Source organism: Pocillopora verrucosa, chromosome 3, assembly GCF_036669915.1.
Source record: "Pocillopora verrucosa isolate sample1 chromosome 3, ASM3666991v2, whole genome shotgun sequence".
Lineage (NCBI taxonomy): Eukaryota > Metazoa > Cnidaria > Anthozoa > Scleractinia > Pocilloporidae > Pocillopora > Pocillopora verrucosa.
The window spans coordinates 2,233,514-2,256,930 of record NC_089314.1 but is presented as its reverse complement, the minus strand read 5'-3'; the positions used below and the strand labels follow the sequence as shown (position 1 = coordinate 2,256,930).

General features: G+C 37.3%; 4 protein-coding genes across 4 annotated transcripts; 3 read left to right on the top strand and 1 right to left on the bottom strand.

Moving 5' to 3' along the window:
- Positions 1 to 220: 220 nt before the first annotated feature.
- Positions 221 to 3,626, bottom strand: LOC131776877 (adenosine receptor A3-like). Its single transcript, XM_066162938.1, has 3 exons — positions 3,522 to 3,626; positions 2,784 to 2,848; positions 221 to 1,758 (listed from the first exon to the last, which is right to left on the bottom strand). Exon 3 carries the CDS (start codon positions 1,717 to 1,719, stop codon positions 793 to 795), a length of 927 nt encoding a protein of 308 aa, XP_066019035.1. The 5' UTR covers positions 1,720 to 1,758; positions 2,784 to 2,848; positions 3,522 to 3,626; the 3' UTR covers positions 221 to 792.
- A 6,315-nt stretch (positions 3,627 to 9,941) lies between these two features.
- Positions 9,942 to 10,907, top strand: LOC131776878 (histamine H2 receptor-like). The gene has a single exon (XM_059093083.2). It carries the CDS (start codon positions 9,942 to 9,944, stop codon positions 10,905 to 10,907), a length of 966 nt encoding a protein of 321 aa, XP_058949066.2.
- Positions 10,908 to 15,555: 4,648 nt separating this feature from the next.
- On the top strand, positions 15,556 to 16,527 carry LOC131776879 (histamine H2 receptor-like). Its single transcript, XM_059093084.2, has one exon. It carries the CDS (start codon positions 15,556 to 15,558, stop codon positions 16,525 to 16,527), a length of 972 nt encoding a protein of 323 aa, XP_058949067.2.
- A 4,468-nt stretch (positions 16,528 to 20,995) lies between these two features.
- On the top strand, positions 20,996 to 21,949 carry LOC131776880 (histamine H2 receptor-like). The gene has a single exon (XM_059093085.2). It carries the CDS (start codon positions 20,996 to 20,998, stop codon positions 21,947 to 21,949), a length of 954 nt encoding a protein of 317 aa, XP_058949068.2.
- The last annotated feature ends 1,468 nt before the right edge of the window (positions 21,950 to 23,417 follow it).

Genomic DNA, 23,417 nt, shown 5'->3' with positions numbered 1-23,417 from the left:
CCTGCATGGGCCTTAACTGAAAGCTAAAAATTGGTCAAAATCTTAACAACCTGCTAAGAAGTGATATGTATTTAACTGAGACTAGAAAATTTTAAGGATGGATGAAACAAAGAACACCATCGACTCGTGTATCCACTAGGCGCTTAATTTTATTACCTGTATATTACTGATAAATATGTCTACATATTTATTCATAAATTTGAGTATTTTTTTACTTCCCCGCTACAATAGACTTTTGTCAATATATTCACACCTACTGCCTCATTGTCCTTCATTAATACATCCACACCCATTGTAATTTTCGCTTTTTCTCACCTATTATATAACAACAACCTACTGTAATCAGCAGCTACCTTTTTTATATATATAAATTAGCCTACAATAATGTTTTTCATAAAATCTGTCCGACGAGTGCGTAGGCACGAAACTCAGAGATACCAAACTTCTATTCTCGTGTTGAAAAGTATTTCAATATGAGAAATTTCATATCTCCGTGCGTTACCATGGTACGATGTTTTTCCGGTTTGATGTCCGAATTAAAGAGATATTTATGTCTGATGATATTGCCGCTTATACTTCATCTTAAGGGGTGAATATCAAGACTATTAGACTATTTATCTCAGCTGATGTGAAACTGTCTGATACCACCCTCGACACTTTCGTTCTCGGTAAGTATACATCTCTGTTTACCGCGGCTTTGAACTAGTTTGAGATTCATTAAGGTGTCTTACTTTTACACTCAAACAGATGATAAAGAGCACGATTTCCCCTCAATTGTATCACTTAAAGCAATCAAACTACGCTCTCCAGTTTAGAGCTCGGTGATAAAAACTGCGTGCTCGTAAATCTTACTAAGGATACAACTGACCCAGACTCAACTGAAGGTAAAACTCTAGCTCTAAATACTCGATGGGGAACCACACAACAACGAAGTGAGTGTAGCAGGCAGTTTTTAAATTCTGGAATTCTTAGAGGGTAAATGATTACGTTTACGAAAGAATTGCTGTATTGTAAAACCCTGATGATGAATATCGTCATTTGCAGATGAGAAAAGTTTGCAGTTATTTGTAAATTTACCAACAGGATAAGAATCTGGAATGGAAGCCAAGTGAAAACAGAAGCTCCTGTAATAAAAAATAATGTGTTTGCTAATTTCGCTTCTCTGATGACATTGTTATGGTTACATATTGGTGATTTTTGTTTCCTCCAAATAACATAATACGCTACACACATAACTAATAAAGGCGTTGCAGAAAACAAAACTAGAAGGTGGATTATGCTGTCTCCTGTAATGAAGTTTAATTTTCTATTAAATAAAACAGCGAATATTGCTGCGATGATCCACGGTATGGAAATAGCACAGATATAAACACGAACGTTTGTAGTTCTGTGACGAAGAGGCCAACCGATGGCGAACATTCTCTCCAAGGAAATGACTGCAAGTGTATAAATGGACGATATACTTGTAAACATGTCAATGAGGTGGAAAATACGCCCTGTTGTTATTGAAGCTGATTCATATGTTGCTATGAAAAGGGGAATAGCTAAAACTCCAACCAGTAAATCAGCCACGCCCAAACTGATCAGAAGAAATGAAGAACGCTTTCGGCGTCTCAGCTTAAAAAACATCCAGATGATTAGAATATTTCCAGCAACGATCAAAGTTGCCAAAAATCCAAAACATAACCTCCAGAACATATTCCATGTGTTGAGATCCATAGCAGTGGGATGCTGTTGATGTGATAATACCAGAGAAACCTTTTGGTATCAAAACAAAACAAAATTTGTACTATGTTACATAAATCCTTCATTTTTTAAATAACCAACTAATATAATTCAGAGTTTCTCTCGCCGCCAAAGTATGGCATCGTTACTCAGTTGGTCACAGCACCCAAGAGTGTCTCAATGGGGAAAATCGTTGGCCGTAAAACCGCCAAAAATTTTAGCCGTTAAGCATGAAAATTGTCAAATTTTAACCATTAGTGATAAAAAACAAGTTAATCGCAAAAAATTCCTGGTGACAGCAATGGAGATATTTTAACATTTAGCCTTAAAAGCCATCTCCTCATTTTTTCTCTAAGCCAACTATAACTTAGGAGGCATGGGTTCGAATCTCGCCGCAGACCGAATTTATTTTGGCTTCTTTTCTACTATTTCTGTTCATTGCAGCTCGCTGCAAGGATCTTTTCTTCACTCCGATGCCATCCGCAAGGGAAAATGCTTTGTATTTCAATTAAATGTGATGGTTAACGGAGATGTTTGGCTCTTTGAGTTTATGGCCATGTAGACCCCTTGTGATTTAGAAGGTATGAATTTTTAAAAAAGTGACAGCCTGCAGGTGGAGATTAGCCTGAGTTATTGTTCATACGGAAGAAACACGAAAAACGGAAAAAAAGAAAATAAAATAAAAAGTAAAGAAAGCAATAAATCGGAAACTTTATCGTTCTGATAATCGGCTTATTAATTATGAGTGATCATACACGCTAATGAATGATGTTTTCCCGAAAGCTTTTGTGTAAATATATATTTCCCAAGTAAAGCTAGCCTATAAACGAGTGTCATTCTGACTGCAGCTGCTTATCGAAAAAAAAGGCGAAAGCAAAGGAAAACACAAAAAATATTTGTATATATGAAGTATATATGTAGTTATATTTTTAAATTTTTTTGAAATATGAAAGAAAAATTAGAACGCCAAGAACTGACTGATTCTTGAAAAATGAAACACAACTCGATCACTTTATGCTAATCTAATGACCCCATACACTGGCAAAGCAAAATCTTACCAGACTATTTTATTCCTCTATGAAATATCTTCTCGTTCAACATCTTCTAGCTCGACATATTTCTGCTGTAAAAAATCGAGTACAAATAATTAAACTACAGCAAAAATTTAAAACATTCAACTGTTTCCAACAAAAACAACACTCTTAATGCTCTATTACAGACCGTATACACATAAATATTCCTGCTGGGTTTCCCTAAGGCCTAAAGCTTGGAAAAACCTATGCATTTCATTAAGGTCTGAAATGTTTTGTTTTCTGGAGGCTGTTTATACATGTTACATTCAATCGTCGATGGTAGCTTTTCAAGCATGATTGTAATTTGTCGTCACCATGTACGTTTTAATTTAAGTATAGCGTTCGCTGGTTAATTCGATTCTTAATGAGGTGGAGGTGGACCCGTAAATCTATTCAGCTTTCAGGCCTTGTACTTGTTCCTTGTCATTTTACTATTACGCCATTTTTTCTTATCAGGGCAACGGAACGGGAAAAAATATGCCACGGCTAGTTACGCTCAAGTACAGGGGACGGAAAGAAGAGCAATGAAAACGGCTGCACTTAACGATCCATACTTTGCCTTTTCCGTCTTTTAGGCTTGATTCACTTAAATCAACAAATGTTTCTGCTGTTTTTTCTTTTCTTTTGTCGAACACGCCCTATGCAATCGGCCGTGAGAAGTAATTTGAAAACTAGAAGCTAAAACACTAGAAAATGACTGAGAATAGTAAAGTAATAAAGTACCTTATTCCATGGTTTAACATATGTGAATATATATTTTGCTCATTTGTAGACTTGATGGGACTCGGAAAATTACCGGGCAACTCGCAAAATATCTGCTTACTGTAATCGAAACCATCGAGTAGAGTTAATGTATTCTTATATCCGGTACAATTGACGCGCGACAACTCCAAATTTCAAAGGACAATTGCTTGAGAGTTTTTCTCTAACCCTCCATGGCCACATTCACGTGTAAATAAACAATTAAATTAATAAATAGCCTAAGAAGTATTTGAAACTGAAAAAAACACTCATATCCTTAAATGAGAAGGTTTGCCAGCGATTACTCCAAATAACCCCGCACAGCATTTAGACGGCAAAAAGTAAATTTGAGGCTTAAACGGGCCGGAATAATCAATTTAATGCGACAGATTGTCAATAAAACTGTCAAAATAAACGTCTTATGCAAGCTGGAAAGATTAGTTTTAATTTGTGGGTCAAAAGTCCATTATTTGTGCAGCAGACTGGAATGCATTTTGTCAAAACTTTTCTTAATAAAAACCAAGGAATGTTGATGCACTTTCCGGGAACCTTACTGGCTAAACATTTATCCCAGCGGTGCTGGGATGCAATAAGGTCTCAGATCATCTAACAAGTACCACTGGCGAAGGAAGATGCTGTAGCTTATTATCATTTTAAATTTTGATATTAATGTTCGCCTTTTTTACCAGAGCTGAAAGTCGAGTTAACATCGATTGTAAACATTTGAGATTAAAAGCCATGCTTCTCCGTCGATATGGCGCTGGCTGAGCAGAATTTTGTCGATACTGTGCTTGAGGTAACAAGACAGAAAATGAAAAAAATCGACACCGGTGAAATTCAGACTTCAATAACCAGATGGAAGATATTCCAGCTTGGCAGCTAGCTTGCTAAAATCATGCCGTATGGCCGTTAGCTATGACTTGTAATTACAGATGTTTAGTTTTGATTTGTAAAACTCCCGGTGGAAGTTTACGACAAACCAAAAGCGTCGTATAATAAAGAAGTTTTACAGCTATTGTTCGCAGAGTGCTACTCACTGGTTCAGGTTTAAAAAAATTAATCAAAAATTTATTATAAAAAAAATTGTATATTTGTTAGTTGTAGTTTTAGGTTGAAATACTGTTATTTCGTAAAATTTTTCACCTGATTATGAAAGAGAGGATAGAGTTGCTAGACCTGTAGCTCTAACTTTTTAACTCGTGAATTGCGCGCATGCTCAAGAGCGAGTTGTAGATACGATGTGGGGAATGGCACTCGCTCGCTCGCTCGCTCGATTGGTCGATTCCTGTAAACTTTTTTTCGATTTTAGGCTTTTAAGTGCATTTGATAGTTTTTGGCGAGCAATAAACAAACGAAATGGCGACCTTTGTTGCTAAGAATAGTGGTGGGGTGAAAAAGAAGCCAATGATAATCTTAAAAGGGTTTTTTTTTTCGTTTTAGTTTCAACAAGTGGCGCCAGCGACTGGCAGGCATGCAAGGATTCACACTGAAATAACAGAACAACCTCCGTTTTTCATAAAATTATAATTTACAATCCTTGAACTTGAAAACAATCCGAAGATTCATTGAAAATATCACTTACTGCGAAGCGCTCGGAGTTTACAGATGTTCAAAAGCTTTTTCTGTTATGCCGTGAGATTAAGGACAAAATTGTTCATTACCTCTCGTCGCGTGTGTTTTTCCTGTGTGAAGCAACAAAAGATGCCGGCGACTGAGGAAATTACAAGTTAACACGAAAATCAAATAACACCTAAACAAACAATTTTAGCTACCGATTTTCAGTGAATTTTTAAAGAACAATTTTCTTTTAAGTTTCAAGACAATTTGAAGATTCAACATACATACAACGTACTAAAATGCGAAAGTTATACACCACAAAATTGATAAATAGGCCTGAAATGAAATTCTATCTTGTTATTGATTATACGTTGCCTAGCACATGACTTAAATCTACCCAGGCGGAGATCCAAAATGACGGTGGCAGGCTTGGCTTAGTTATATCACTCAAAACTCGTTCCCGTTTGTCTCATTTGATAAAGAGGGAATCGTTAATGTTTTCATTAGGACAATATTGCCTTGATTTTCTAATATTTGCAATGATAGACAGTAAATTTCACTTTTCACCCACATTTACTTCCAACCTTTTCTTTTAAACCAGAAACAAAAATGATAGACGATTAAAACACATGACATCATCCACCCTTGTAAATGCATAATCATTTCAATTGTAATGCCTTCTTATCCCAACGTTACTTTGTTTCTTTGCTACATTAGCGAACACCGAACTACTGCTCGTACTCCAGATATGACAATCAACCACAAAATTCCCTAAACCATATAACATTAAATATAATCTAAAAAATCATGTGTCAATTCACGAGTTTGCTCACAGAGCACTTTGATTATCTTTGGAGAAAGCAAAAGTCTCCCTTCGAGAACAATGATCATGTAAATATAGAGGTTAAGTTAGCAAAAACATTATTGTTGATAACAGGAGCTTCTCTATTTACTTGGCTTCCATTTCAAATTGTAAATTTCTTGTTTGAATTGGACGTCGGTATAGTAATTTCCACCTATTTTGGTTCAAGACAATATTTATAATCAAGTTTTTACAATTTAGCAATGCATTCAGAATTCCAGAATTGAAGAATGCTCTCCTGAAGATCTTTCGCTGCTGTTAAGTTTCTGTCGTTTGGAGCTTTGATGCATCTTCAAGGGCTGTATGTGGGACTGGTGTACAAATGGATTTCAAAGGTAACGACTTTTATCTAGCCAATGAACTTGGATCTCCAGTCTTACCTGCCTTGTGGGAAAAAGATCAAACTTGCTGTACAGCGAAGATGAATCATATCAGAACGTTTGGACCAGTACAATTACAAACGAGAGCATATGGCACGTTAAACTTTTCAAGCAGGAGGTGCAAACGGCGAATTTGTAATTTTCTCTTTCACAAAAGTGTAAATTATTAAGTAAAGGATGTATAACTAATCAGTTATGATATTAAATGCGATTCTTCGATCTAAGCTACCTTTATAGATAAAAAATAATTTTTTTAGTGCATTTTCATTTAAAAACAAAACAAAATAAAAACAAAACAAAACGAAAAAGAAAGAGAGAAATTAATTTTTCGAATAATTGTTTATTGTGCTTGTACACCCCTGACGGAATATTGCAACGCTTCAGCGTTAGATAGCGAATCCTAGTCATATTCGCAATTGCAACGTAATTTGGTATCAATGTCTATTTCAGTTTAAAGGGATGTTACTAATCCGTTGTCAGTTTCGTAAACTGTTTTTTAAAAACGGCCTTCTAAATCATTTTAGGATAATACTTATTACATTCCAGGAAAGTAGCCTTAATAAGATATTCGCGTTCTACAAACGCTGCAATTTTATTGGCTACGCTACTCTTTATCTATTCCGTAACAGCCGGATAGTGATTAAAGAGAATGGCCAAACAGTGTGTAGTTGTAAACAAACGAAAATGAAAACTTGAACCTGTCTTTTTATTAAGTTTCGAAAGATGAATAAGTAGTTTTTCCAAAAACGTGTATATTATTCTCTCTCGCAATCTCTGGGTGATTCGGGCCTCTTCAATTATCACACGTTAGAAACCTCGCGCTCAAAATCTGATTTATTTATTTTCATTTATTTGATTATCTATTTTCGATATTTATACAGGGTGGCCCGATTCAACTGGTTTAAATGGATGCTTGTGTAAACAATAACAAGGCCAAATCGCAACATCAGAACTATGTTCCCTGCTATTTGCGAAAAAGAAGGAGGATTATTTAACGTCCCCTGCAAGCCAGTACAGAAAAAATGCAAGAGACGGGGCCGAGGGTTTATCGCCATTATCCGAGAAGACTCGAATGTCTATCGTTTGCAGATGTCACAGCAAAGGCAACATATTTTCCTCAATTATTTTGAGTGTTGTTCCGGTTTGTGTTGTGTACGTTATTTCAAAACACAAGGTCAAAGTGTAGTGTAAAGTGATGCAGCCGAACCTGAAGCGGTCACCCACGGGAAATGACCGTGACCGCTTAATACAGGTTTCACAGAATAGGAGTGTTAAAAACGTCATGTTTTATCATAATTGACCTCTTAATCTACAAGAAATCGCTCAAAAATTCCACTAACATTGCTTTCGGGAGATACACATGGACTAAATTTCACCTGAAAGATTATTCCTAGCTTTGTTTGACTGGTTGCACTTCAAGGGATCATGGATACAGGTGGAGAACTTTATACCGACAGGTCGTTGGGACTCAGTAAAGGATGTGACTAATACCGCTTACTACAGGTGAAATTAAGGGGAAAAAAAACATTCCGATCTTTTAAAACGGACCTCTTTATACAGGGTGATCGACTGAATGTTGTAATGATTTATTCTTGTTTTCTCGTCACCATATTCCCAACCAATAGCATAGCTCCATTTTCTGCATAAAAACGCACACACAACCCACAATTCTCCCAATCACTCTGACGAAGGGCTAAGCCCAAAACATCAGCTTTTAAACTCTTTACGGTGGCCAATTCACGTACTATACTCTCCAACCAAAGTAGCACCAGAGTTTCTTTAGATGTTTACTCCTTTTATTAATTTGATGTGATGCTTGCCGAACATGATCGATATCGAGGTGCTACGGTTGTTGAATGAAAATTGCCTAGAAAATAATTATTACATTGTTTATCTGCCTTTGTTATAGCAACCATGCCTTTTATCGCAGCGTTACATGAGCTGAGGTTGTTTTTTTCTTTCGTGCGCTGCTTGTTTGGAATCTTCCCAAACGAATTATTCATTGACGAACAGGTTTAGCATTTAGTCCCCCATGTTTTCATTTATATTTCAGACAAGTCAAACGACTCGTTTTCTTTGAATCTGTCTGAGTTATAGGAAATCTTTGATAGGAGTCAAAGTGAGTTTTTTGATGTATCGCAACTCGTGAATGAAAATCGTTCAAGCACTTTCCAAGATATATATTTATTTCACACATACTGAGATTTACACTGTGAAGTACGACGCGAACGACTGTAAAATACATCGTTAGCCCAATGAGAGACACGAACGACAGTACTTCACAGTGTGAATCTCAGTATGAAATAAATTGCGTTTCTCTGACGCGAAAAAAGTCCTTGATGGACTTAGGACAGATATTATGAAAACATTTTTATGAAATGATAGAAGATTGATATTTTCTTCTGTGCTGTAGCGTTTTCATGTTTTAAAATAATATAGAACAGATCCTCCTATAAAGTAGATTTGCAAAAACCCAGCAGGGACCTAAGAATGTCATTATTAGCATCTTCCATCCGATTCACCTGTACTCTCCACACTCCAAGAAGGAGCGGAAAACAGTAATCTAAATGAGGCGAGAAAAGGGATTTATAAAGCCTTAACATTACATTGTTAGGTACAAAACGGCTTATTCGCCAGAGAACGCCACTTTTGGTGTATACCTTACGAATCTGGTTTGAAATATGTTCTTCAATGGAAAACATGCTGTTGAGTTTAACTTGAAGAAGTTTAGTAGTTGGCAGTTAAATGATTAATTGACAAGAGTATCTTAAAAAGAATCGAGAAAGGTTTGCTTTTAAGGCTCAATGTTTCAATAATTGGCCTTTTTTCAACTTTTCAGACTTAACTTTTACATTATCTAAGCCTCTCAGTGTTTGTGTATTTAGGTTAATTGATCAAGGTGAAGAAATACTTTGAAGGCCAATTTGGAATGAATAACTATGATTGGGGCTCTAAAAGAAAGAAAAAAAGGAAACTAAGCTTGCTCACGCCCCAGGGGTTGTGTAATTTGTAGTCTTTAAAAATTAATTGGAGCTTATTTGTGCCAAATCAATTTCACGAACAATATTTATAGTTGGCGCTTAATTGTAAGGGTTTGGCTTCAACTAACTATCTATCAGGCAATGAACAAACTGATTCTTTTTGCATAAATAGACATATAAGCAATAAATTTTACTTCTAAAGTAAATACGAAAGTTTTCGTAAAATTCGTAATTAACCTGAGCTCAAGGTGTCGATTTTTTACTCATTCGAGCTCTTTCACTGCAACCAAATGTAACACATCATGGTGATGACTGAAATCTAGGAAAGGCTAGTCAAGATTATCATTCCCTTTCTGGAAATAATTGGCACGTTTGTTGAATTTCTATCCATATTCTTAAGTTGTTCGTGTTGGAAGCTGAATTAGATGTCGATAAAATATGCAAATAACACCTGCCCCCCCCCCCCCCGTTTGTCAGATATATATTGTGTTCTCAAAATTCCATTTTAACATTAATCTTTGTGCGCTGTTAGTCGTGCTAACCGTATCCTTATAAAGATAAAACATTCAGGCTAAATTGCCGGGTATAAATCGATCGATACACTGATATTCAAAAGTAAGCAATGTCCAACTTGGATTTGCCCTTCCGAAGCCTCGCAGCAGTTATAACTGGAACAAGTGTACTCCTCATAATGAACATCGTCAGTGTCATTGGAAACATTCTGGTCTGTTTAGCAATGTACAGAAACCCAAACCTACGATCAACTACCAATCTTTATATTATCGCTTTAGCAGTCAGCGATCTAATTTGCGCAACAGTTGAAATGCCATTAGCTTCAGCTGTTTTTATCACCGGAAAATGGGATTTCGGAGACGCCTTATGCCAGATTCAAGGTTTTGTGGATGCATTTGCCTCATATGTAACCCCAGCAACCATGGCTTTGACAGCGTTTAACCGCTATATGCGGATTGTTAAGACAAACCACTACAACAGGGTTTTTTCATCCCTTAGGTCTAAAATTTGGTTGAGTTGCGTGTGGCTTTTCCTCTATCTTTTGGTTGGTCGACTCACAGGCTGGAACAAGTTTCAATTTATACCTGGTTATGCAGTATGCTCTATAGCCTTTGTTAAAAATGAAAATCGCATAATTCACTATTTTCTCATGTTTGGGATCCTCTTTGTTTTGCCTCTCTCTGTCGGTTGTTTCAGTTACTGCAAAGTTTTCTCCAAGATTAGGCAACATCAGCAGAACGTGGCATCTTCGCTTCAGAATGTTTCAAATGACACAGGAAGAATCTCTGCCAAAGAGATCAATATAAGTCGAGCTTTAGGGTATGTTGCCGCTGGATTCCTTTTCTGTTGGATCCCTCCCTGGGTGTTTGTGTTTTGGAAGCGCTTCTCTCCTGATACTTCTCCAAGAACCACGGAGTTACTTGTCACCATTTTTCTCTTCATGAGTGCCACGATCAATCCCGTGATTTACGCTACAACAAATCCTCATTTTCGAAAGGAATTTGTCAAACTCTTATGCTGGTGTAACGGGGAGAAAATTCAACCAACCGAGGGCCGGTCAAGTGACGAGCAGTAAACAGCTTCAGAACTGAATTAGATTCCATAAGAAAATATATACGCACCTTTCGGATATCAATTGTTTTTCAGAACATGGAGTTTGATACCGGTTTTAACACTAAAACGTACTTACGGCTTGATCAAAGCTGATACTATAAACTTTTGGAAGAAATGAACGGGGACAGTTTCCTGAAGACATAGTCAACTATACTCAGAGATCTTAACAAAACAGGAGCTGGAGGTTGAAACTTTCGTAATTCACATTCTCCTGCCACGATGCAACGCAATCAGAGTGCGCACACCGCCTGTGTCACCAGGGAGCACCAACAGGGAATTTTGCCATGTCGAAAATCATCAAACTCAGAACATAAGAATAACCACATTAAACTACTTCGATCGAGGCCATTCAAGAAGATACATTATTTCTAAATAAACAGATAAAGTAAAAGTGAGGAAACTATGAAATAGTCAGATTATTTCTTGCTTCTGCAGTAAGAAACTAAAGCTTGGACCCATGACTTAAGTGAAATGAAGTACAATGTTAACATCCAATGCCATGGTCAGAGCAGTTACACAGTTTCATGCAACAACAACAATGACGGAAATGATGACCCAAATATGCCGAAGGAAACGTTCAGTGATGAAACATAAACTTCATGATCATCATAATCTTCCACATTAAAATTTCCTACTCAGTTTCCATATCCTGATTGAGTTCATTCTCACACTCAATTGAAGACAGAGAAATAGTTCTTTTTATTAAAGAGGAAATTTCCTTTAAAATCATTCATCTTAATTTGAAGCACAGCCATGACATTTTCATCAGAGACAAATGGAATTTTTCTTCTCTGCTATGGAGATTCTCTAATTTAGTAACATTCTTGATGTCCTCCCCCTGAACTTCATCTTGTCCAATTGTATACAAAGGTGTAATTTGAACTTTAGGTCTTGACTTTTATTCACAAAGTGTTCAAGTGACAAATCTTGTTTGTTTTTCTTCAGTACAAAGGTATTTGTCCTGAACTATGCCACAGAGGGAAAGGTGCTATTTGGGGCTTCCTGTGAAATATTTGTAAAGAAGCATTAAGGAAATGTTAAAAAAAAACAATACAAAGAATCTGGACAATAAAAAAGAATAACATACTTATGATATGATATTGTTACAAATTATGAATTAAATAAGACATTTTCAGTTAACTTTGAGACAGAAGTACATGTATTTGCAACATGGTTGCTAAGCCATAGGTTTACGAAATTCCTCAGCAAATTTAAAATTTCCCTGACCAGTTTTACAATTTCCCAAATTGGCTCTAGTGATTACCTCCAACCACCCCACAACCATTCTCTCCACCCAATTATTTATTAATATGCTTTCAGTGAGTCTCATGCAAGTCAGATTAATTTATAGTTCCTTGACACAACATGGAAAAAGGATTGATTTTGAAATTAGGAGATCCTCGCAGCTAAGAACACTACTGAAACGAGTAGTTGTAAATAGGACCTGGGATTTGAACCCATGACCTCTGCATCCAAGTGAATGAAAATTTTAGATGTATGAAAATTCAGTCCTATTTACAACTACTCGTTTCAGTAGTGTTCTTAGCTGCGAGGATCTCCTAATTTCATCTCTCCACCGCAGTGCAAATATGTGAATTTTCATATATCTAAAATCTTCTTTCACTTGGATGTTTATTTGCACCCAATTCATTGACCAGCTCCCAGTTGGCTTGTTAGCTCAATTGGTAGAGCGTTGCACCGGTATCGCAGAGGCCATGGGTTCAAATCCCGTACGGGCCTGAATTTTTTTCAGGTCCTATTTACAACTACTCGTTTCAGTAGTGTTCTTAGCTGCGAGGATCTCCTAATTTCATCTCTCCACCGCAGTGCAAATATGTGAATTTTCATATATCTAAAATCTTCAGGATTGATTTTGTTGGAAACCTAACATCTGCATCTCTTAATTTTTATGAACCAATATTTAAACAATCCAGCACGTTTGTTGTCTGCTTTTTCTAAATTACAATTCAATCTGGAATTTGATATATGAAGGTAGAGCCATTAAGCGGATATTCTACCGTATGTACCACTAAAACCAAATTATAATTTTGTTTTAGGAAAACCAATTTATTTACATTTCACGTCAATAAAAAACCTACTTAATTACTTAAATTGGTAAAAAAAAATATTCTCCCTAACTTGTCTGAAAAACATTAATTTCCTCTGATTCCACAAGGAATTAAAATTCCTTGACTTTTCCTTGACCTAGAAGGACCTTTTTTCTCTGACCATTTCCTGACTTGAGTCAAAATAAGGTAAAACCTGTACTTGAGCTAAGTTGCCCATCAAGCCAGAGTTTATCCTTAGCATGAAGCAAGTAGAAGCCAAACCAAGGTCAACCCTCAAACGGAGAATAACATTCGATGACAACAGGCTCTCATTTGACAAAGAACTATTAATAGTTTTGTTTTGTGTAATACTTAGGTTCTCCCCGGGCAGTAACAGTAAAATGAAAGGAACCGTCATTGTTTTAAAAAGGCCTCCTTACAAACTACTTCCTGTGCAGTAATAAGAAATCGTAAATAAGACAGTAATGTTCGAGTGATAAACAGAGAGATTAAAAGCATCGTCGAAAACACAAAATGGCGGTAGGCGATTGATTAAGCGATAAGTCAAGACCACCCCATATATAAGGATACGGCTAGCACGACTGACACTGCGCAAAGATTAATGCTAAAAGGGAATTATGAGAACACGATATATAACTGATAAACAAGGGGACAGGTGTTATTTAGTGACATTTGCATATTTTCTTGACATCTAATTCAACTTCCAAGAAGAAAAACAATAAGAATATGTAAGCATGATATATAAGCAAAAAGAATCAGTATGCTGATTGGCTGATAGCGAGTTAATTGAAGCCAAACACTGCAAAAAGTTCAATTAAGTGTCAACCATAACTGATTACTCGTGAAATTGATTTGGAACAAATAAGCTCCTTTTAATTTTTTGAAGACTACAAATTGCACCACCCCTGGGGCGTGGGCAAGTTTCTTTTTTATTCTTTCTTTTCTAGCCTTAATTTCGCTTATTCATTCCAAATTGCCCTTCAAATTATTTCATCTCCTACATCAATTAACTTTAATACACAATTACTAAGGGGCTGAGGTAATGTAAAGGTTGTCTGAAAAGTTGATAAAGGCCAATTATTGAAACAGGAAGCCTTGAAAGCAAACCTTTCTCGATTCTCTCCAAGATACTCATGTCGATTAATCATTTAACTGCCAACTATTAAAAATCTTGGAGTTGAACTCGACAGCATGTTTTCCATTGAAGAACATATTTCAAACCAGATTCATAAGACATACGCCAAAAGTGGCGTTCTCAGACGAATTAGGCGTTTTGTGCCTAAAAATGTAACGTTAAGGCTTTATAAATCGTTTATCTCGCCTCATTTAGATTACTGTTTTCCCCTCTTCTGGGAGGGTGGAGAGTCCAGGTGAATCGGGTGAAAGATGCTAATCATGACATTCTTAGGTCCCTGCTGGGTTCTGCAAATCTATTTTATAGGGGGATCTGTTATGTCTTAATTTAAAACATGGAAACGCTACAGGACAGGAGAAAACATCAATCTCTTATCATGTTGTAAAGATATCTTCATAAGAACGGTCCTAGGTATATCAAGGACTTTTTAGCGTCAGAGAAACGCAATTTATTTCGTACAAACTTAATATTCACACTGTGAAGTAATATCGTTCGCTTCGTACTTCACAGTGTAAATCTCAGTATGAATAAAATAAAGATATCATATCTTAGAAAGTGTTTGAACGATTTTCATTTACGAGTTGCGATGCATTAAAAAACTCACTCGTTCGCTTTTCGATGCATAATCGTCTGCTCGGGATAGTATCAGATCTAATAACCACGTGACGTTACAACTTAGCGACCATTTCGGCAATCGAAGATTTACGTACCCAATTCGAAATGTTCATTGTGTAGTCGTTATTACTCGCCGTATGTACCAATAATTCTGTTGGAAATTATCTAATAGATACTGACCTTCGCGTCTACTCAAGGTGGTAGTCATCAAGGAGTGATCGAGGCGAAATTTTGGGCACAGAAGTAACAAGACAGTTGAAATGACACGTTTGGTTGAGGTGTTTTTTTTCAACTTTGCCTTAGAGCTTAGGTCAGTAAGTAAATTTTCGGGATCCAGAAAATTATGGAGCGGTTCTTCAATCTATTTTCTTTTATTGCATCTGATAATTATCGTGATGCAAACCGCAAAAAATTAAAAGGAGCTAATTTGTTCCAAATCAATTTCACGAGTAATCAGTTATGGTTGACACTTAATTGAACTTTTTGCAGTGTTTGGCTTCAATTAACTCGCTATCAGCCAATTAGCATACTGATTCTTTTTGCTTATATATCATGCTTACATATTCTTATTGTTTTTCTTCTTGGAAGTTGAATTAGATGTCAAGAAAATATGCAAATGTCACTAAATAACACCTGTCCCCTTGTTTATCAGTTATATATCGTGTTCTCATAATTCCCTTTTAGCATTAATCTTTGCGCGCTGTCAGTCGTGCTAGCCGTATCCTTATAGAGATAAAAACATTTAAGCTAAATTGTTGAGCAGTCGATACAGTGATATTCAAAAGTAAGCAATGTCCAACTTAGAGTTACCCTTCCGAAGCCTCGCAGCAGTTATAACTGGAACAAGTGTACTCCTCATAATGAACATCGTCAGTGTCATTGGAAACATTCTGGTCTGTTTAGCAGTGTACAGAAACCCAAACCTACGATCAACTACCAATCTTTATATTATCGCTTTAGCAGTCAGCGATCTAATTTGCGCAACAGTTGAAATGCCATTGGCTTCAGCTGTTTTTATCATCGGAAAATGGGATTTCGGAGACGCCTTATGCCAGATTCAAGGTTTTGTGGATTTATTCGCCTCATATGTAACCCCAGCAACCATGACTTTGACAGCGTTTAACCGCTATATGCGGATTGTTAAGACAAACCACTACAACAGGGTATTCTCACCGCTTAGGTCTAAAATTTGGCTGAGCTGTGTGTGGCTTTTCCTTTTCCTCTATCTTTTGGTTGGTCGACTCACAGGCTGGAACAAGTTTCAATTTATACCTGGTTATGCAGTATGCTCTATAGCCTTTTTCAGAAATGAAAATCGTATCATTCACTATTTTCTCGTGTTTGGGATCCTCTTTGTTCTGCCTTTTTTCGTCGGTTGCTTCAGTTACTACAAAGTTTTCACCAAAATTAAGCAACATCAGCAGAACGTGGCATCTTCGCTTCAGAATGCATCAAATGGCACAGGAAGAATCTCTGCCAAAGAGATCAATATAAGTCGAGCTTTAGGATATGTTGCCGCTGGATTCCTTTTCTGTTGGATCCCTCATTGGGTGTTTGCGTTTTGGAAGCGCTTTTCTCCCGATACTTCTCCCAGAATCACGGAGTTACTTGTCACCATTTTGCTATTCATGAGTGCCACGATCAATCCCGTGATTTACGCTACAACAAATCCTCACTTTCGAAAGGAATTTGTTAAACTGCTATGCTGGCGTAACAAGAAGATAATTCAACCAACTGAGGGCCGGTCAAGTGGCGAACAGTAAACAGCTTCAGAACTGAATTAGATTCCACAGGAAAATATATACACTTTTCGGATATCAATCGTCTTTCAGAACATAGAGTTTGGTACCCATTTTTACTTAAACGTACTTACGGCTTGATCAAAGCTAAAACTAAACTTTTGGAAGAAATGAACAGGGACAGTTTCTTGAGGAAATAGGTAACTATACTCTGAGACCTCTGAGCTGGAGGTTGAAACTTCCGTATTTAACATAATCCTTCTTAACTCGGTAATAGCGTTGTGAAGTGAGCGATAAGAGTTGTTTTCATGGAAACTCCCCTAGAATCGGCGTTATGTTATAATGGGTCTCCAAGCAGGGGCGTACTGTAGTGTTTTGCGGTCATTTTAATTTTGGGATGGTGGGGGCTGGGGGGGGAGGGGGGTGCCAGGTGATTTGACTGATTTTTTGGCTACACGCGTTCTTGGCAAAAATGCCGATAAGAAACTGGGTCGAGAACGCCGTCACATGAGCGGCGAAGGAGAAGTTATGTCAATGTTCCGCATGGCTTCCATTGGAGTCAGGTTTGTAGGACTTTGTACTGACCTTGATATTGTGTAAATATATCTTATTGGACATTTTATCGATGAGTACACCCACTCAAAAAGTGGGTAGAAACACACGACTACGTCTCGTGTTTCTCCCTACACTTCTTCCGTGCTATCGCCGCTTCGTGCGTGCTTTACACCTGAACGCTGGAGGATAGTCAAGGCTACTCTGTTATTTGACGGGGTTGTGTGGAAATATGCTGCTCATCCTATTGGTTTCAAGAAAGTGTGTGACAGAAGAACCTACTAAGAGCCCATTCCACAACACAGTTCTCTGTAACCCAATAGTAGAGCATTGGAGCATGGGGACTGAATCGCTCAGTTTATGTCACGCCCGGCAATCACGACAGGAATAATCAACATCTCTAATAACTCCTTATCGCGCGATGACAAGATAACACTCACAAAACTCAGTGCTTATGCGTTTTTGACCAAGCGTGAGGTCGAGATGGCTGGATATGGGCCGAGTTCCTTTTCTTTATGCGTTTTAAGACGTAAAAAAAGGAACGAGGCTAATATCCAGCTATCTTGACAGAAGAACCGAGCTTAGTCAACAAATGATTTGTTATATAGCAAAAAGATTTCGCTTTATCAAATGCAAGAATAACTTGTATATTTTGAGCTGGGAAAGATAACCATGTGTGTTTTTAACACAATATCAAACCCTCGAGTGCTGTATATGTTGTATTCGTTTTAATGTCTTCAGCCACTTTCTGTGACTTCATCGCCCCCCGGCGAGGAGTGGGTAGTAGTGACAAAGGCCCCTCACTTTCACAAAGCTTATACCTTTGCGCTTAGCTACAGGACAGGGATGAATTGATTTCTTATTTTCCTCACCACTGATACACATCATTTCATATTTATCAGCTTGCCGCATTCCTCGTTACTATTTCCTGCCTGCACAGGACGAATGCTCTTATTTCAGTGCCTTTAGGCAAAACCGAAAGCATCCCTAAAGGTTGACTTAAGCTTTAGGCGTCTTTAATTGCTGCGCGAGGAAATTAGATAAACAGCTCATCGAAGAAAATGTTCCACTTTCCTTTTTGGTTATATTTTTTCACAATGAAAAGGAAGTTACTGTATGGCATTAACTACAAACAAACAAAACGATAATAAGACATCGAATTCTTCACAAGTCGTCTACTTCAAGAAATATCTCGGTAGTCCAATGACCTGAGGACACAAACAAGAAATATTCAATTGCATACTTGATCCAATACACGAGATGTGTTTAAAACTAAAGTAATCTTTATTTGAAGCATAGCCTTGCTACAGCCATAGGTTAATGAAATTCCCGGCAAACGTAAAACTTTCCTGACCAGTTTTACAATTTCCCAAATTGGATTCAGTGGTCACTTCCAACCACCCCACAACCATTCTCTCCACCCAATTATTTATTAATACGCTTTCAGTGAGTCTCATGCAAGGCAGATTAATTATAGTTCCTTGACACAATATGGAAAAGGATTGATTTTGTTGGAAACCTAACATCTGCATCTCTTTATTTTTATGAAACAATATTTAAACAATCCAACACGTTTATTGTCTGCTTTTTTTCTAAATTACAATTCAATCTGGAATTTGATAGATAAAGGAAGAGCCATTAGGTAGATATTCTACAGTATGTGCCACTAGAACCAAATTATAATTTTGTTTCAGGAAAACCGATTTGTTTACATTTCATGTCAATAAAAAACCTACTCAAGTACCTGAATTGGTAAAAAAAATATATTCTCCCTAACGTCTCTGAAAAACACAAATTTCCTCCGACTTCGATTAAATTCCTTGACTTTTCCCTGACCTTGAAGGACCTTTTTTTCCTGACCATTTCCTGACTTGTGGCAAGATAAAGTAAAACCTGTACTTGAGCCAAGTTTCCCATCAAGCCAGAGTAAAGTAAGAAATCGTAAATTAGACAGCAATGTTCGATTGATAAAAAAAAAGATTAAAAGCGTCGGCGAAAACACAAAATGGCGGTTGGCGACTGATTAAGCGGTAAATTAAAACCACCCCATGCACTTTTTTCCTGCGGTTTGCATCACGATAATTATCAAATGCATCAAGAGAAAATAGCTTGAAGAGCCGCTTCATATTTTTTTGGTTCCCGAAAAAATTTATTTACTGACCTAAACTTTAAGGCAAAGTTGAAAAAAACACCTCAACCAAACTAGTCCTTTAAACTGTCTTGTTACCTCTGTGCCCAAAATTTCGTCTCGATCACTCCTTGATGACTACCATCTTGAGTACACGCGAAGATCGGTATCTATCACTAATTTCCAATAGAGCTATTGGTACATACGGCGATTAAAAACGAATAAACAGTGAAAATTTCGAATTGGGTACGAAAATCTTCGATTGCCGAAATGGTCCCCATGTTGGGACGTCACGAAGTTATCAAATCTGATACTATCCCGAACAGACGATTATGCATCAAAAAAGCGAACGAGTGAGTTTTTTTGATGCATCGCAACTCGTGAATGAAAATCGTTCAAGCACTTTCTAAGATATAATATCTTTATTTTATACATACTGAGATTTACACTTTGAAGAACGAAGCGAACGATAGTATTTCACAGTGTGAATATTCAGTATATATGAAATAAATTACGTTCAATTTCTCTGAAGCGAAAAAGTCCTTGATATACTTAGGACCGTTGTTATGAAGATATCTTTACAACATGATAAGAGATTGATGTTTTCTCCTGTGCTGTAGCGTTTCCAAAAAATAACACAACATATCCTCCTATAAAATAGATTTGCAGAAACCCAGCAGGGACCTAGGAATGTCTTGATTAGAATCTTCCATCCGATTCACCTGTACTCTCCACACTCCCAGAAAGTGCGGAATGCAGTATTCTAAAGAAGGCGAGATGAAATATTTAATAAAGCCTTAACATTACATTACTAGGCGCAAAACACCTAATTCGCCAGAGAGCGCCACTTTTGGCGTATGTCTTAAGAATCTGGTTTGAAATATGTTCTTTAATGGACAACATGCTGTCGAATTTAACTCCAAGAACATGCTTTAACAGTTGGCAGTTAAATGATTAATTGGCAAGAGTATCTTGGAGAGAATCTAGAAAAGTTTGCTTTCAAGGCTTACTGTTTCAATAATTGGCCTTTTTCAACTTTTCAGACTTAACCTTTTACATTACTTTAGCCTCTAAGTGTTTGTGTATTAAAGTTTACTGATCTAGGCGATGAAATAATTTCAAGGGAAATTTGGAATGATTAAGCATGATAAAGGCTCTAAAAGAAAGAAAGAAAAAAGGAAACTTGCCCAATCCCTAGGGTTGTATAATTTGTAGTTTGAAAAAAATTAATAAGAGCTAATTTGTTCCAAATCAATTTCACGAATAATATTTATTGTTGGCACTTAATTGTAAGTGTTTGGCTTCAGCTGACTCGCTATCAACCAATGAACATACTTATTCTTTTTGCATCACTAGACATATAAACAATAAATTTTACTTCTAAAGTAAATACGAAAGTTTTAGTAAAACTCTTAATTAACGTGAGCTCAAGGTGTCGATCTTTTTCTCATTAGAACTCTTTCACTGAAACCAAGCGCAGAAAATCATTGTGATAACTGCAATCTAAGAAAGACTAGTTAAGATTATTATATTCCTTTTCTAGAAATAATTGGCACGGTTTTTTAATTGCTATCCATGTTCTTATTGTTGTTCTTGTTAAAAGCTGAATTAGATGTTAAGAAAATATGCAAATGTCACTAAATAACACCTGTCTCACTGTTTATCAGTTATAGATCGTGTTCTCATTATTCCTGTTTAACATTAATCTTTGCGCGCTGTCAGTCGTGCTAACCGTATCCGTATAGAGATAAAACATTCAGGCTAAATTGCTTAGCAGAAATTGATCGATACAGTGATATTCAAAAGTGAGCAATGTCCAACATGGAATTACCCTTCCGAAGCCTCGCAGCAGTTATAACTGGAACAAGTGTACTCCTTATAATGAACATCGTCAGTGTCATTGGAAACATTCTGGTCTGTTTAGCAGTGTACAGAAACCCAAACCTACGATCAACTACCAATCTTTATATTATTGCTTTAGCAGTCAGCGATCTAATTTGCGCAACAGTTGAAATGCCATTGGCTTCAGCTGTTTTTATCATTGGAAAATGGGATTTCGGAGACGCCTTATGCCAGATTCAAGGTTTTGTGGATGCATTCACCACATATGTAACCCCAGCAACCATGGCTTTGACAGCCTTTAACCGCTATATGCGGATTGTTGAGACAAACCACTACAACAGGGTATTCTCACCGCTTAGGTCTAAAATTTGGCTGAGCTGCGTGTGGCTTTTCCTTTCCCTGTACCTTTTGGTTGGTCGACTCACAGGCTGGAATAAGTTTCAATTTATACCTGGTTATGCAGTATGCTCTATAGCCTTTGTTAAAAATGAAAATCGCATAATTCACTATTTTCTAATGTTTGGGATCCTTTTTGTTTTGCCTCTCTCTGTCGGTTGCTTCAGTTACTGCAAAGTTTTCTCCAAAATTAAGCAACATCAGCAGAACGTGGCATCTTCGCTTCAGAATGTTTCAAATGGCACAGGAAGAATTTCTGCCAAAGAGATCAATATAAGTCGAGCTTTAGGGTATGTTGCCGCTGGATTCCTTTTCTGTTGGATCCCTCCTTGGGTGTTTGCTTTTTGGAAGCGCTTCTCTCCCGATACTTCTCTGAGAATCACGGAGTTATTTGTCACCATTTTAATGTTCATGAGTGCCACGATCAATCCCGTGATTTACGCTACAACAAATCCTCATTTTCGAAAGGAATTTGTTAAACTGTTATGCTGGTGTAACGGGGAGAAAATTCAACCAACCGAGCAGTAAACAGCTTCAGAACTGAATTAGATTCCATTTGAAAATATATGCGCACCTTTCGGATATCAATTGTTTTTCAAAACATAGAGTTTGGTACGGATTTTTACTCTTAGAGATACTTACGGCTTGATCAAAGCTAAAACTAAACTTTTGGAAGAAATGAGGGAAATAGTTAACTAAACTCTAAGACCTCTGAGTTGGAGGATGAAACTTCCGTATCTAGCATAATCCTTCTTAACTCGGTAATAGCGTTGTGAAGTGAGCGATAAGAGTTGTTTTCATGGAAACGCCCTTAGAATCGGCGTTATGTTATAATAGGTTTCCAAGCAGGGGCGTACCGTAGTGTTTTGCGGTCATTTTAATTTGGGGATGGTGGGGGCTGGAGGGGAGGGAGGGTGCCAGGTGATTTGATTGTTTTTTTGGTTACACGCATTCTTGGCAAAAATGCAGATAAGAAACTGGGTCGAGAACGCCGTCAGGTGAGCGGCGATGGAAAAATTATGTTAATGTTCCGCATGGCCTCCATTGCAGTCAGGTTTGTAGGACTTTGTACTGACCTTGACATTGTGTAAATATATCTTATTGGACATTTTGGCGTTTAGTATCGATGAGTGTACCCACTCAAAAAGTGGGTAGAAACAGCCAACTACGTCACGTTATCTCCCTACACTTCTTTCGTGCTATTGCCACTTCGTGCGTGCTTTACACCTGAACACTGGAGGACAGTCAAGGCTACTCTACTATTTGATGGGGTTGTGTGGAAATATGCTGCTCATCCTATTGGTTTCAAGAAAGTGTGTGACAGAAGAACCTACTAAGAGCCCATTCCACAACCCAGTTCTCTGTAACCCAGTAGTAGAGCATCGGAGCATGGGGACTGAATCGCTTTGTTTATGTCACGCCCGGCAATCACGACAGGAATAATCAACATCTTTAATAACTCCTTATCGAGCGATGACAAGATAACACTTACAAAACTCGGTGCTTATGCGTTTTTGACCAAGTGTGAGGTCGAGATGGCAAGATATGGGCCGAGTTCCTTTTTTTACGCGTTTTAAGACGTGAAAAAGGAACGAGGCTAATATTCAGCTATTTTGAAAGAAGAATTGAGCTTAGTCAACAAATGATTTGTCATATAGCAAAAGGATTTCGCTTTATCAAATGCTAGAATAACTTGTATATTTGTTTTGTGTGTTTTAAACACAATATTAAACCCTCGAGTACCCTATATGTTGTATTCGTTTTAATGTCTTCCGCCACTTTCTGCGACTCCATCGCCCCCCGGCGAGGAGTGGGTAGTAGGGACAAAGGCTCCTCACTTTCACAAAGCTTATACTACAGGACAGGGATGAATTGATTTCTTATTTTCCTCACCACTGATACACATAATTTCTTACTTCTCAGCTTGCCGCATTCATCGTTCCTATTTCCTGCCTGCTTGAGGAAATTAGATAAACAGCTCATCGAAGAAAATGTT

Coding starts and splice junctions, on each gene's coding strand:
- LOC131776880 (XM_059093085.2), top strand. CDS start 20,996: ATGTCCAACATGGAATTACCCTTCCGAAGCCTCGCAGCAGTTATAACT.
- LOC131776878 (XM_059093083.2), top strand. CDS start 9,942: ATGTCCAACTTGGATTTGCCCTTCCGAAGCCTCGCAGCAGTTATAACT.
- LOC131776877 (XM_066162938.1), bottom strand. CDS start 1,719: ATGGATCTCAACACATGGAATATGTTCTGGAGGTTATGTTTTGGATTT.
- LOC131776879 (XM_059093084.2), top strand. CDS start 15,556: ATGTCCAACTTAGAGTTACCCTTCCGAAGCCTCGCAGCAGTTATAACT.